General features: G+C 53.2%; 1 protein-coding gene across 2 annotated transcripts; it reads right to left on the reverse strand.

Moving 5' to 3' along the window:
• Window positions 1–1489: 1489 nt before the first annotated feature.
• On the reverse strand, window positions 1490–10473 carry Slc30a3 (solute carrier family 30 member 3). 2 transcript variants are annotated; one of them, XM_046441702.2, is made up of 8 exons: window positions 10398–10473; window positions 5626–5807; window positions 4933–5079; window positions 4686–4839; window positions 3936–4134; window positions 3584–3689; window positions 3193–3327; window positions 1490–2323 (listed from the first exon to the last, which is right to left on the reverse strand). In XM_046441702.2, the coding sequence occupies exons 2-8, from the start codon at window positions 5753–5755 to the stop codon at window positions 2175–2177; spliced, it is 1020 nt and encodes a 339-aa protein (XP_046297658.1). In that variant the 5' UTR covers window positions 5756–5807; window positions 10398–10473; the 3' UTR covers window positions 1490–2174. The 2 variants fall into 2 exon arrangements, with proteins under 2 accessions (XP_046297658.1, XP_046297657.1); XM_046441701.2 differs by lacking the exon at window positions 10398–10473 and adding an exon at window positions 9243–9502.
• Window positions 10474–10763: the final 290 nt, after the last annotated feature.

A 10763-nucleotide genomic window follows, 5' to 3' on the forward strand; every position in this document is an offset into this window, starting at 1 on the left:
CAAAACACTCACCTACTTCAGATACTGCCTTTGTTGGACCTTTAAAACAAGCATATATTACTTTTATAATAAAAGTATTTCCATTATGGGGAAAAATCTTCACAGAAACATGTATGGGCTAATGGAAATGCCCAGTCTAAAAGCACAGAGACTGATTTTGTGTGTGTGGCGCTAGGATAGAATCCAGGGCTGCTCCAGTACTAAATCATATCCCCAGCCCTTTTTATTTTGAGACAAAAGTCTAAGTTGCCCAGCTGGCCTCAAACTTGGGGTCTTCCTATCTTAGTTTCCCAAGTAGTTAGGATTACAGGTACACCCTACTGAGTTGCTTTTTTTTTTTTTTTTTAAAGAGATGATCAATATTTTCTTAATGTGGCTGGTCTGTAAGACTAAATCTTCAGAAATTTGTAATTTTTAAAAGTACTTTTTAGTTGTAAATGGACACAATATCTTTATTTATTTATTTTTATGTGGAGCTGAGGATAGAACCCAGTGCCTCATACATGTGAGGCAAGCGCTCTACCACTGAGCTATAGTCCCAGCCCAGAAATTTGTAATTTTTAAGACAAAGGAGACTAAATATAAAAGAGGCCCTTAATGTGAAGGCTGGTTTATGACAACCAAGCCCACAGCAAACTGGAAAAGAATATTTCTTGGCAAAATTTACCAATATAGAAAAGCTTGTGCATAGGAAGAAAAGAGGAAGGAGAAAAGATTGGAGGAAAGGGACAAGAAGGAGGGGATAATTTTTGTCCAATGAAGACCAAAATGTTCTTTTTCAGGCTCATGTATTTCCTAGGTTGTTCTCAGAAAGAACAGGGACTCTTTGCTCTGTTGTGGAAAGCTTACTGAAGACAGCAACCCTGGATACCCCATGTCTCTTCCATGGACAGGGAGATCTTAGTGCCTGAAACGTAGGAAGAATGTCCTCCTCCAAAGTCACTGATGATGTGGCTGTGTCACAGGCAGCAGGAGCTGTCACTTCTCCCCACCCCTGCATTCTGGCCATGGTTGCTCCTGTCACCCTCTTGCTGTCCCAGAGATGTGCATCCACACATAGCCCACACCTGGGCTCAAGATTGCCACCCTCCGCATAAGTACTTTACACAGCATAAGGACCAAGTCCACTGAGCTCTGTGGTCCAACTCCCCTCCTGCAAAGGCACCCAGCTTCCCTGCAACCAGCCTGAAGGAATCCTGCCTCCTGGAGCCTTTAAGCATGAACAGTTCCCCAGAATCCTTGCTTCACTCCTAACCTGCAAGCTTTCTCCTGCCACCAAGCCCAGGCACATGGGGACTCTCCCTGAACCAAGGACCACGCTGGAGCATACTGTGAAACAGAGAAAGGGAGGAAAGAGGCTGGTGTATCTCTGCCTCTTTCTGAATGAGGGTGGAGGGCTAGCAAGGGACATGAGGGCCATGGGAGGTCACTCCAGCTGCAGAGTCTGTCAGTTGATTTCCACGCTGAGGAGTCACACGGGGCTGGAAGATGCAGTCAGACACAAGTTTATTGGTGGAGCTGCACCAAGAGTCCTCCCTCTCCCTGGGAGAGCCAGCCGGGGGCACAGCACCAACAGAGGGATGGACAGATGGACTCCCAGACAGACACATGGGTGGAGCAGACTCATAGAGACCATAGCACAGCCACACAGGCAGAGACACCGAGGCCACAGCACCAAGGAACACACACACAGACAAAACCACAGGGCTAAGACACATGGAGAAAGTGCAGGCTTTGGGACCCCTGCATAGACAGAGAGAGGGCCACATGGGGAGGGGGCCCCTGCTGACCTCCCCAGGCATAGGCACACCAAGAGCACAGAGAGGCAGATGAACCAGCCACACAGCCAGACAGGCTGCCACACAGACACATGGATTGCACAGAAAGGACATGCGCGGCTCTCCAGGCTGTGGGGAGCAGGGACTGTGGGGGCTTCTTACATTCCCCTGCCTCTGACCTGCTTCCAGCTGTTCAGCCTGACTCCCACCCAACACTCCCCCCACACGCTTTGGTCTTGCTCACTGGGGCTAGAGCTGGGGCGTTTGGCAGGTGGAAGAGGGAGAGAGGAAAAGGTATGGGCCCAGCTCCATTCCTTCTCCGTGACCAGGGAGGCAGGTGCTGAGAGTCCAGGACTGAGGCTGGACCTGGCAGTGGGGTGAGGGTGGGGCTGTGGCTCAGGCTTGGGGTGGCTCCTGGCAGCGTGGACACCGGGCCATCTCAGATCTGTACCGCTCGACCTGCAGGGTACAGCTGGAGATTCCAAACCGGGAGTAGAGCCGGGATGATGCTTCTTTCAGGACAGCCTCAGGGTCAGCCGTGGAGTCTGTGGGAGAGAGATAAGAGGCAGCCTCAGTCCCCAGGGAGTCAGGACCAGGCAGGCTGCGATAAGGACAGAGTGAAGGGGGCCTGAGGGCTGCATAGCCTTAAAGCTAGGCATGAATGGCGCACTTGCTTTTCTTTCTGTATTGTATGAATAGCATAAAATCATCAAAGAAAATGTCAGAAAGACTCACCCTAATAGACCATGGTTAACACACTAAACTGTTCCTACTATTCTATTTTCTTCTACCTTTGAGTATTAACATACAGCTAGATGTTTCATTAACCACACCACCCAGCTTTCCAGGACAATTCAGATGTTAAACATTCTGTCTCATTGTCCTGCTAGAGTTACCATCAAGTATCCCACAAGTTATGATATTTTTGGCATCTAAATTGCATGTCTCTGATTGCTTCTTGCATCTGGAAGAAACTAAAAAATTCTTTGTCAGCTCATGAGTCACTGTATATATTTTTAATAGTTGAATCATAATGTAGATACAATTTTATATTCAGCTTTTTTCTCAGCATTATACCATAAACATTTTTCCTAGTTGCCATACAGACTTCATAATTGTCATTTTTCATAGTGATGTGATATCCCACTGAGTGGCATAAGTTAACTGTGCCCCATCACTAGACCTATAGATACTAGTGTTTTTTTAAAGGATTGTTGGTTTCTTATACTACCTCAGAAAGGGTGAAACCTCCCCCAGAACACAGTGTCAAGGCCTCCTTCTTTCTAGTGTGTGTGTGACAGAGAGAAAGAGAGATCAAGAATGAAACAATCCCCAGTAATTCAGCCTACTGTCACATGTTGAGGGCCAGAGGATGGTTCCAGGAAGGTAATGGTTGGGGCCAGTGTAGACTCACCAATGGCCAGGTGTGCAGAGGCAACATGGTAAGTAAGTGTCAAGGCCCACAGGTGCAGCTCATGGGTTGCGCGGACTCCTGGCACCGACAGCAGTGTATCTCTTACAGGTTCAAACCCCACACCGCTGGGGGCACCTGCAACCAGCACCATAATGTCTTACTGCCAGGGCTGCTCCTGCCCAGGGGCAGTCCCCCCCGACTCGGCCTCCCTGATCCTATATCCAACGGCCATGTGGACCTCCACGATCTGCCCTGTGTCCCAATCCTTCTTTCACTAATAGGTCTCATGACTCAGCCTTTGTACACTCTCTCCAGAGAAAAGAGGGGTGGCCCAGTGCTGGGGTTTTGTCAGAGAGGCCTCTGGAGTGGGAAGCAGTAGCTTTGGATTCACCTTCCATGAGGATGTGAAGAACATCTCGGAGGGTGGGGGCGGTGGATCCAAGGGCACAGATGGAGAAGAAGAAAGTGCTGATGGGGTCAGCCGCCTTGTACTGAGGCTATGGAGAAAGAGATCTAAGCTTAAGCCCAGAAAACAGGGACCTCTAGAGGAAGGTCTTGGGAGAATCAGACAAATAAGAGTTGAGAGGGGAGCCCTGCAGAGGGGGAACAGGAATGTGATCCAGGGCAAGAAGAGGCTGGGAGCTGGGAGCCTGAAGGAGGCTGTCAGAGGCTGAGGGTTTCTGAAGGAGGGGCTGGGACTTGGAGTGAGAAGGAGGGCTGGGGTAGGCCTCCACAGGTGGTACCTTGAAGTAGATGAGGACAGAGGCAGCCAGTACCCCGAAGCTCTGCACGAGGTCCCCCAACACATGCACGAAGGCCGCCCGGACGCTGGTGTTCCCCATGGACAGGGGGTCACCAGGCCCTTCTTCCAGCGGTGCATACTCTGCCCCCCTAGACCTGTGGCTGTGGGAAGGCCCAGCCTGGTGCAGCACAAAGGCCATTCTGAGGGGAAAGCAGAGCAGCTCAGCACAGGCAGCCTCTCTGACCTCCTCTGCCCCGCTTCCATGCCACCTCCTCCCACTGCCCCAGGAGCCCAATCTACCTGTGTTCCCAGCCCCAGGAAGAAACCAGCATTGCCTAAGAGAGATAAATAATGCAGCCTGGGGGAAAGAATACTGGACTTGGTGCCAGAGACATAGATTCAAATCCTGGCCTTACTAGTTAATTAGCTGTATGACCTGGACAAGTCACCTAGACCCCCACCAGGATCTTTTACACTCATGGAAAACAAGGAATAATACTACCAACTTCAAAGGGTGACTTGAGGTTTAATTGAGATTATACCAATGAAAGACCCCCAAAGGGGCCAGTACACAGCAGGCCCTTTACAAATGTCTGTTCACTCTGAATTACAGGTCTCTGCCCTGGCCCCTTTTCTAGCTGATCCAAAGCAGACAGTGGAGAACTGTGTGTGGAAGAGCCAGCTCTCTCATCCTGGAGGAAGAGCCCTCGCCCTGAGTCCCACATAGTGCCTGCTCCACACTGGAACGTACATCATATTGGCACAGACTGCAATGCTGGCGGTCAGCAGCATGGGCTCTGCCTCGATGTGGTAGTCACTGTGCAGCAGGCGGAGGAAGGCCAGGTACAGGAGGACACCAGTGACCATCCAGAGGGAGACCACAGAGGCCAAAGCCCCCAGAGTCTCTGCAGGGGGAGACAAGCTGTCAGAGACATGCTCAGGACCCTGAGAGGTGCTTTCTGCAACACTTAGGGGCACTGGGTCATGCAGGGCCTTACCTGAGCGGTGCCAGCCAAAGGTCATGGTGCGGGACGCTGGCCGGGCAGAGAGCCAAAGGGAGAAGAGGCTGCCCATCATGCTACCCACATCTGCCAGCAAGTGGACGGCATCAGTCATAATGGCCAGGCTGTGTGCCAAATACCCACCTGCAAGGGCAAAATTATGTGAAGTCTAGTTCCCTTTAGGAAGTATCACATAGTTTGTGCTCACAGACACAGAAAATAAACAGAGGAGAACACACAAAAATGAAAAGTGGGGCGCCGGGGTTGTGGCTTAGCCGTAGAGCACTCGCCTAGCACGTCCAGGGCACTGGGTTGGATCCTCAGCACCACATAAAAATAAAATAAAGGCATTGTGTCCAACTACAACTAAAACAAAATAAAAGAAAACTGGGTTTTTTGGGTGTGATTAAGGGCAGGTTTTTATTTATTCTTTTCATGCATCCATGTTTTTAGGTTTTTCTACAATGATATTCTATTTTAATAAAAAGACACAGCTTTTTAAAATACCAGCCAACACGAAGAGGTCAGCCCTGGCTTGCCAGCACTGCCGTCACTCACCCTGAACCCCTTAATACCACCCCTCTTCCCGCCTCCTGAGTCCTGGGCACACCCCTCCCACCCCTCCACCTTCCGCCTCTCCACTCAGGAATCCCTGGACTGGCACAGGTTGGAGAGCTGCTCCCCACTTACCAACCACCTCCCCGGTCATGAAGACGACGCAAACAGCACAGGCGGCGTACAGCTGCTTCCGCGCCCGCGTTCTCTCAGGCGTGAGGCCCAGCGGTGGCATGGAGTCCCTGTGGCAGTGGTGGAAGGGCATCTCCACAGGCTTGGGCTCCTCAGGGAGGGGCTCCGAGGGCTCTGTGAAGAGACTGAGGGGGCAACACCATTCCACCTGGAGTCTGGCCCCTGTCAGGCTGACCTGCTCATTCCCAGGTCCTCATCCCCCATGCTGGCCTCAGCAAATGCTGACCATCTCCCGCTCTTTCCCTAGGCCGGGTCATGCCCTAAGCCTTGTGGACAGATGGAGGCCATGAAATAGTTTAGACCCTGACCTCCCTTTTCCTTCCATATACAGAGCCACAGAATTTCACAGCTGGAAGGCATCTTACAGATGAATGGTCCCATCTAACAATGAGAAGCATGAGGCTCAGAGCAGGAAAGGATTGATGGGGGCCCCACAGTTGGCTGGTGGTAGAGTTGACAGTAGAACCCAACCAAATTAATTTGCTATGATAGGCACCACCAGAAAAACACATTGAGTGGGACATCCTTCCTGGTCTCTGGGAGGTCTTGATGAGCAAGATGAATGTGCACTTAGACACTATGATACAGCCCAGGGCGGCTATTGGCAGCAGAGCACCTCTCAGGTGAGTTCTAGTGAGGAAGTCAGGGAAACAACTGACGGAGGCAACATGAAGAGGCTCTTGAAGAATGGGAAGGACTTTGATAGAGATGAGTGAATGTGCCAGGCAAAGGCAACATGAAGGGACACTGGTGTGATAATGTGGAGCAGGACTCAGCACATGAACATGGCTCTCCCAGCCCTCTTCCTGGTGCTTCCACTCCCAGAGCCTGCCCTCCCTATCTAGATACCCAGCAAAAGTGTTGTCCTTTCAGAGAGGAATAGAATATTGGGACCCAAAACATCTGAGATTCCCAGCTCAGAAAACTGATGGCTCCAGAGCTGAGGCTGTCATAGGAAGAAGAGCTGCAGCCTGCTACAGCTGGAGATGCTGGTATGGGAGCACTGGTTTGGAGTCTGCCACAGGTTAACTGGACTTCAGTCTCACCATAAGCACCTAGAGGCCCTCTTAGCTACATGGCACCATGGCCTATCTTGACAAGTGAATGGGGACGGAGGCCTCCCTGGAGGGGGCCAGAGGCTGAGCTTGGGCTATTTTAGGTCTATTCTGACCCAATCCTCACCCCATCACTATCCAAACTGAACCCCAGCAAGGACAGAACCATCCACAGAATAAAGAACCTAAACAAATGAACAAAACACCCATGACAATCTAAAATAGTTGTGGAGGTGTGATAAGAATACCCATCAGGGAAAATGATGGCTCCAAACAGAAACTCATCACAGAGGTGCAGTGGAAAGGTGCCTGGGGCCGCTGGCTGAAGAAAGCTCCACAAGTAGGTGAACCAAGGTTTGAGGGAAGCTGAGGGCATTTGGTGCTTGTGGGGAAAATCCAAGTGCTGGTAGGAAGATTTATCTCCTGGATATCAAAAGCCCCTTCCAAGACACAGAACCTGGGTATACATGTTTCTGGGTGTTTTCAGAGGGAGTGGGGAGATGAGAGTGGCTTTGAAGTCCATCCTTACTCTTTTTATGAGGTGTGCCAGGCAGTACATACATATAGAAGTCCAGTCTGGTGGGAGAGACAGATGTGTAACAAATAGCTTCTAGGCAGGGAGAGGCTATCGAGGTGAGGTTATGAACACAGGACTTTGGGGCACTGTTGGGAGTGACCACCTCTAATGGGGGTGAAGACAACTTCACAGGGGAAGACATGAGCCCTAGGTGGAGGAGGGTTCTCCTGACACGTAAAACAACCATGACAAGGTTTGCAGCTTGCAGTTTAAGTGTGAGACGAAAGGGGAAAGGAAGTGATGGCTTCAAAGGAACATAAAGGGAGATGTGCTGCTTTACTGAACAAATATCTTCCTGCAGAGATGACCTTGCAGATGGGATGGAGAGAGGAGAAGAGGTGGAGGGGTCGAGCACAGACCAGGCCTGAGGCTCTGAGTGCAGTGTCAGAGCATGGGCAGGTAGATAGGAAGAGCCTCTTTCTGAAAACCCTGCAGGATTTGGTGACTAATGGTCATATGAGAATGGAGATGGGCTGGGAGTCAGAGTCACAGAGACTGGGTGGCTTTAGGGGCAGTGGGCAGGGTGCCTTCCCTGGCCTCATAAGGCACAGCACAACCAATCATCAAGGTAGTTATCCATCAACAGGCTGCTCCCTTTTGTTCTGCATGAATTGGGAATGAAACAGACCTCCTAGTCGGGATGCCAGGGGTATGTGTGGGCCCGGATAGCTACATTCTGTTGAGTGGGTAAAGGCTGTTCCCTCTCCTGGCCCTCAAAGCCCTCAACAAACAAATTAAATCTAGTGGGGAAGGCAGGGTGATGTGAGCAAGGGAGCAGGAGCTGATGCAAAGTCAAAAGGATACCTGAGAGATGCCAGGGTCACAGCTGGAGCCCCTACAGCGGCCCACCTCTGCAATCCCCTGCAGGAAGTCTTCCCTCTCTTCTGTTCACCCATTCCCCCAATCACCCAGGTTTAAGGTCCCCTCCCAAGGAAAGTGCTAGAAACACACAAAAGCACCTCATCAAAGACAAAGGGAGCGGGGCGGGAGAGAAACAGAAAGATTAGGAGAGACAGAGAGAAAGATTAGGAAGAGAAAAACCTGGAGACCATGCCAAATTCTGGAGACAAACAGACGGTCAGCCACCAGACAAAATGGCCAGCAGAAGTGATCATGAAAGGCCTAGCGCTGCCGCCGAGGGGTAAGGCGGATGGAGCCGGCGGGCGCCGGGCGCGGGAGGCTGGCAGGGTGCGGAGGCGGTTCTCCAGCCGCCCCCGGCCCGCTGTCCCGGCCGCTCCGCGCGCCTCATTTCACACCTCGCCGCCCCCGGCCCCGTCTGTGCCTAGCCGGGAATACCCCCAGCCGCCCTTACCGCACCTGCTCCTTCCTAGCCGCCCCCTCTCTTCCCCGCGGCCGCTAGCTCCCCAGGAGCCTGGAAGACCCGCCGCCGAGCCGGGCTCATCTTCGGGCCCGGGTGCCCACAACTGGCCGCGGCTGGAGGGGGGGCCCCTAGCCCGGGCGTGCGGAGAGATGGGCTCGGGGCCTAGACATGGAGCTCCGAACCCTGGGTGGTGAGGTGTTCCCGCCGCCAGGGCCCGGGGCAATGCGGACATCGGGGCACCTGGCGCGGACTCTGGCCCGACGGAGCGACAGACGCTCCCAGGGAAGTCAGACGCGGCGGGGGCGGCAGGGGGGCCCGAGACGAGGAATGTCAGCTGGGGACCAGCTTCGCGGGAGCGGGAGAAAATGGGATGGCCGGGAGGAGGCACAGCGGGCTGCAGGCCGGAGGGGATCGGGCTGCTAGGGAGGGCTGGCTGGGGCGAGGGGCTCCGTGCGCCCGAAGGGAACGAAGCCCCGCGCCGCGAAGCCGAGGGAGCCGCTGTACGCTTGGGTGGCCGGCCGAGCCCGCACCGAAGGAGACAACGAAATGGACAGAATGGCAGGAGGATGGAGCCCCTGGGCCAAGGGCCAGCCCTGGTCTATCCTACCTCTTCAAACGCAGGCCGCCGCCGGCGCCGCCACGGTCCCGGGGGCTCACGAGGCGAGTGGTCTCTGAGCCTCCGGTGGCGGAAGAAGGCTCCATGTCCAGCTGCTCCGACCGTCTAGGCCCCACCGAAGGAGGGAGAGGCGGGGCCGGCCTCGAGCAGCCCGCGGACCCCCGGACTCCCCGCAGGGCCGCGGGGCCACCAGAAGGGAGGGAACTGCGGACACTATAGTGCGCGGAGTCCGAACTGCAGATCCCGCGGCAGCTGGAGCCCCGCCCCGCGTGGGGCTATCTCCTAAAGCCCCGCCTCCAGGCTCCCGGTCCCCTCTCCCACGCCTAAACCCCGCCCCCTAAGTCCCGCCCTCATAGCCAAAGCCCTATTTTCCCGCGCCAGAGCCAGGTGGGGACACAGGGAGCGCCCTGCCACCCCAGTTCTAGAGAACGCTTCATCTGTACAGCCCCACCCCTTAAGTGGACCGGTTCCACCCCTGCCCCAACTCCCACCCAGCCGTTCCAAGACAAGCTCCTCAGGCTTAAGGGACCTCCCAAGGACCAACTTTAGCCCAAGGAACACCATTGCAGGCCTGCTTGGAGTGTCGCCCTGCCACCCGGTAACCTTATGGCCAAATCTATATCCAGAGAACCAAGAAGAATGTGGAGTGAGCAAAGACACATCCCAGAGAACCTCAAGAACACTGGCAAGAAAACCCACTGTGGAATCTCTGGGGTAGGAATTCACAGCAAAATCTCAGTTGAGCACTGTTCCGCTAATAGTTTACTTTTACAAAAACCTTGAGTGACAAAAAGCTTCCTGCTGTCCATTATTATCCCTACTTTTTAGATGAGTAAATTGGGTCCCCCCAAAAATGTCCAAGACCATGCAGTAGATGAATAAAGGTCCCTGAATGAAACCTCATCCTCTTTCTCTCCCAGATCGGGCTAGGGCGCCCCACTGGGACTGAAGAGTGTGAGTCACAGTGCTTTCACTGAGAGGCTGAGTGAGACACCAGGAGTAGTACTACCTTTCTGGGGTCACAAGCCACTGGTTACGGAGGCAGGTTGCAGTCAGCTTGTGATTCCTTATCTCCACAAGTGGAGCACCTTCTGGGGCATTATCTCATTTGGGGAGCATTAAAACCTAGTATAAGGAGTGACTTACGGCAAAGTCGATGGCCGAGGCTAGAGCTGAAGCTTCAAATGCTCAATGCTTTCTGCCCCTCGCACTTGCCGCCCCTGTAGAATGAAAACGGGTGGGAATTGGATTGTGCACTCTAAGCTGCGACAGTCTGTGAAGAGGAGGGTCCGTGGGAGGAGGGGAGAGAATAAGCAGGGATGGGGAAGCACTGAGTGTGGAAATGGTTAGTGAAGGAGGGCAGGCAAGGAACTCATCAACCGCATCTTTCAGAACACACTGGGCGTCCTGAACTATGAGTCCTGAGAATAGACACCTACCCTGGACATTATTGTTAAAAAAAAAAAAATGAGACCGTGTGTGCACTTACAAAAACAAAAACCCCTGGAGCAC

This window comes from Marmota monax, unplaced genomic scaffold (assembly GCF_021218885.2).
Source record: "Marmota monax isolate L192 unplaced genomic scaffold, Marmota_monax_Labrador192_F-V1.1 WCK01_AAM20220418_F8-fsc00010, whole genome shotgun sequence".
NCBI lineage: Eukaryota > Metazoa > Chordata > Mammalia > Rodentia > Sciuridae > Marmota > Marmota monax.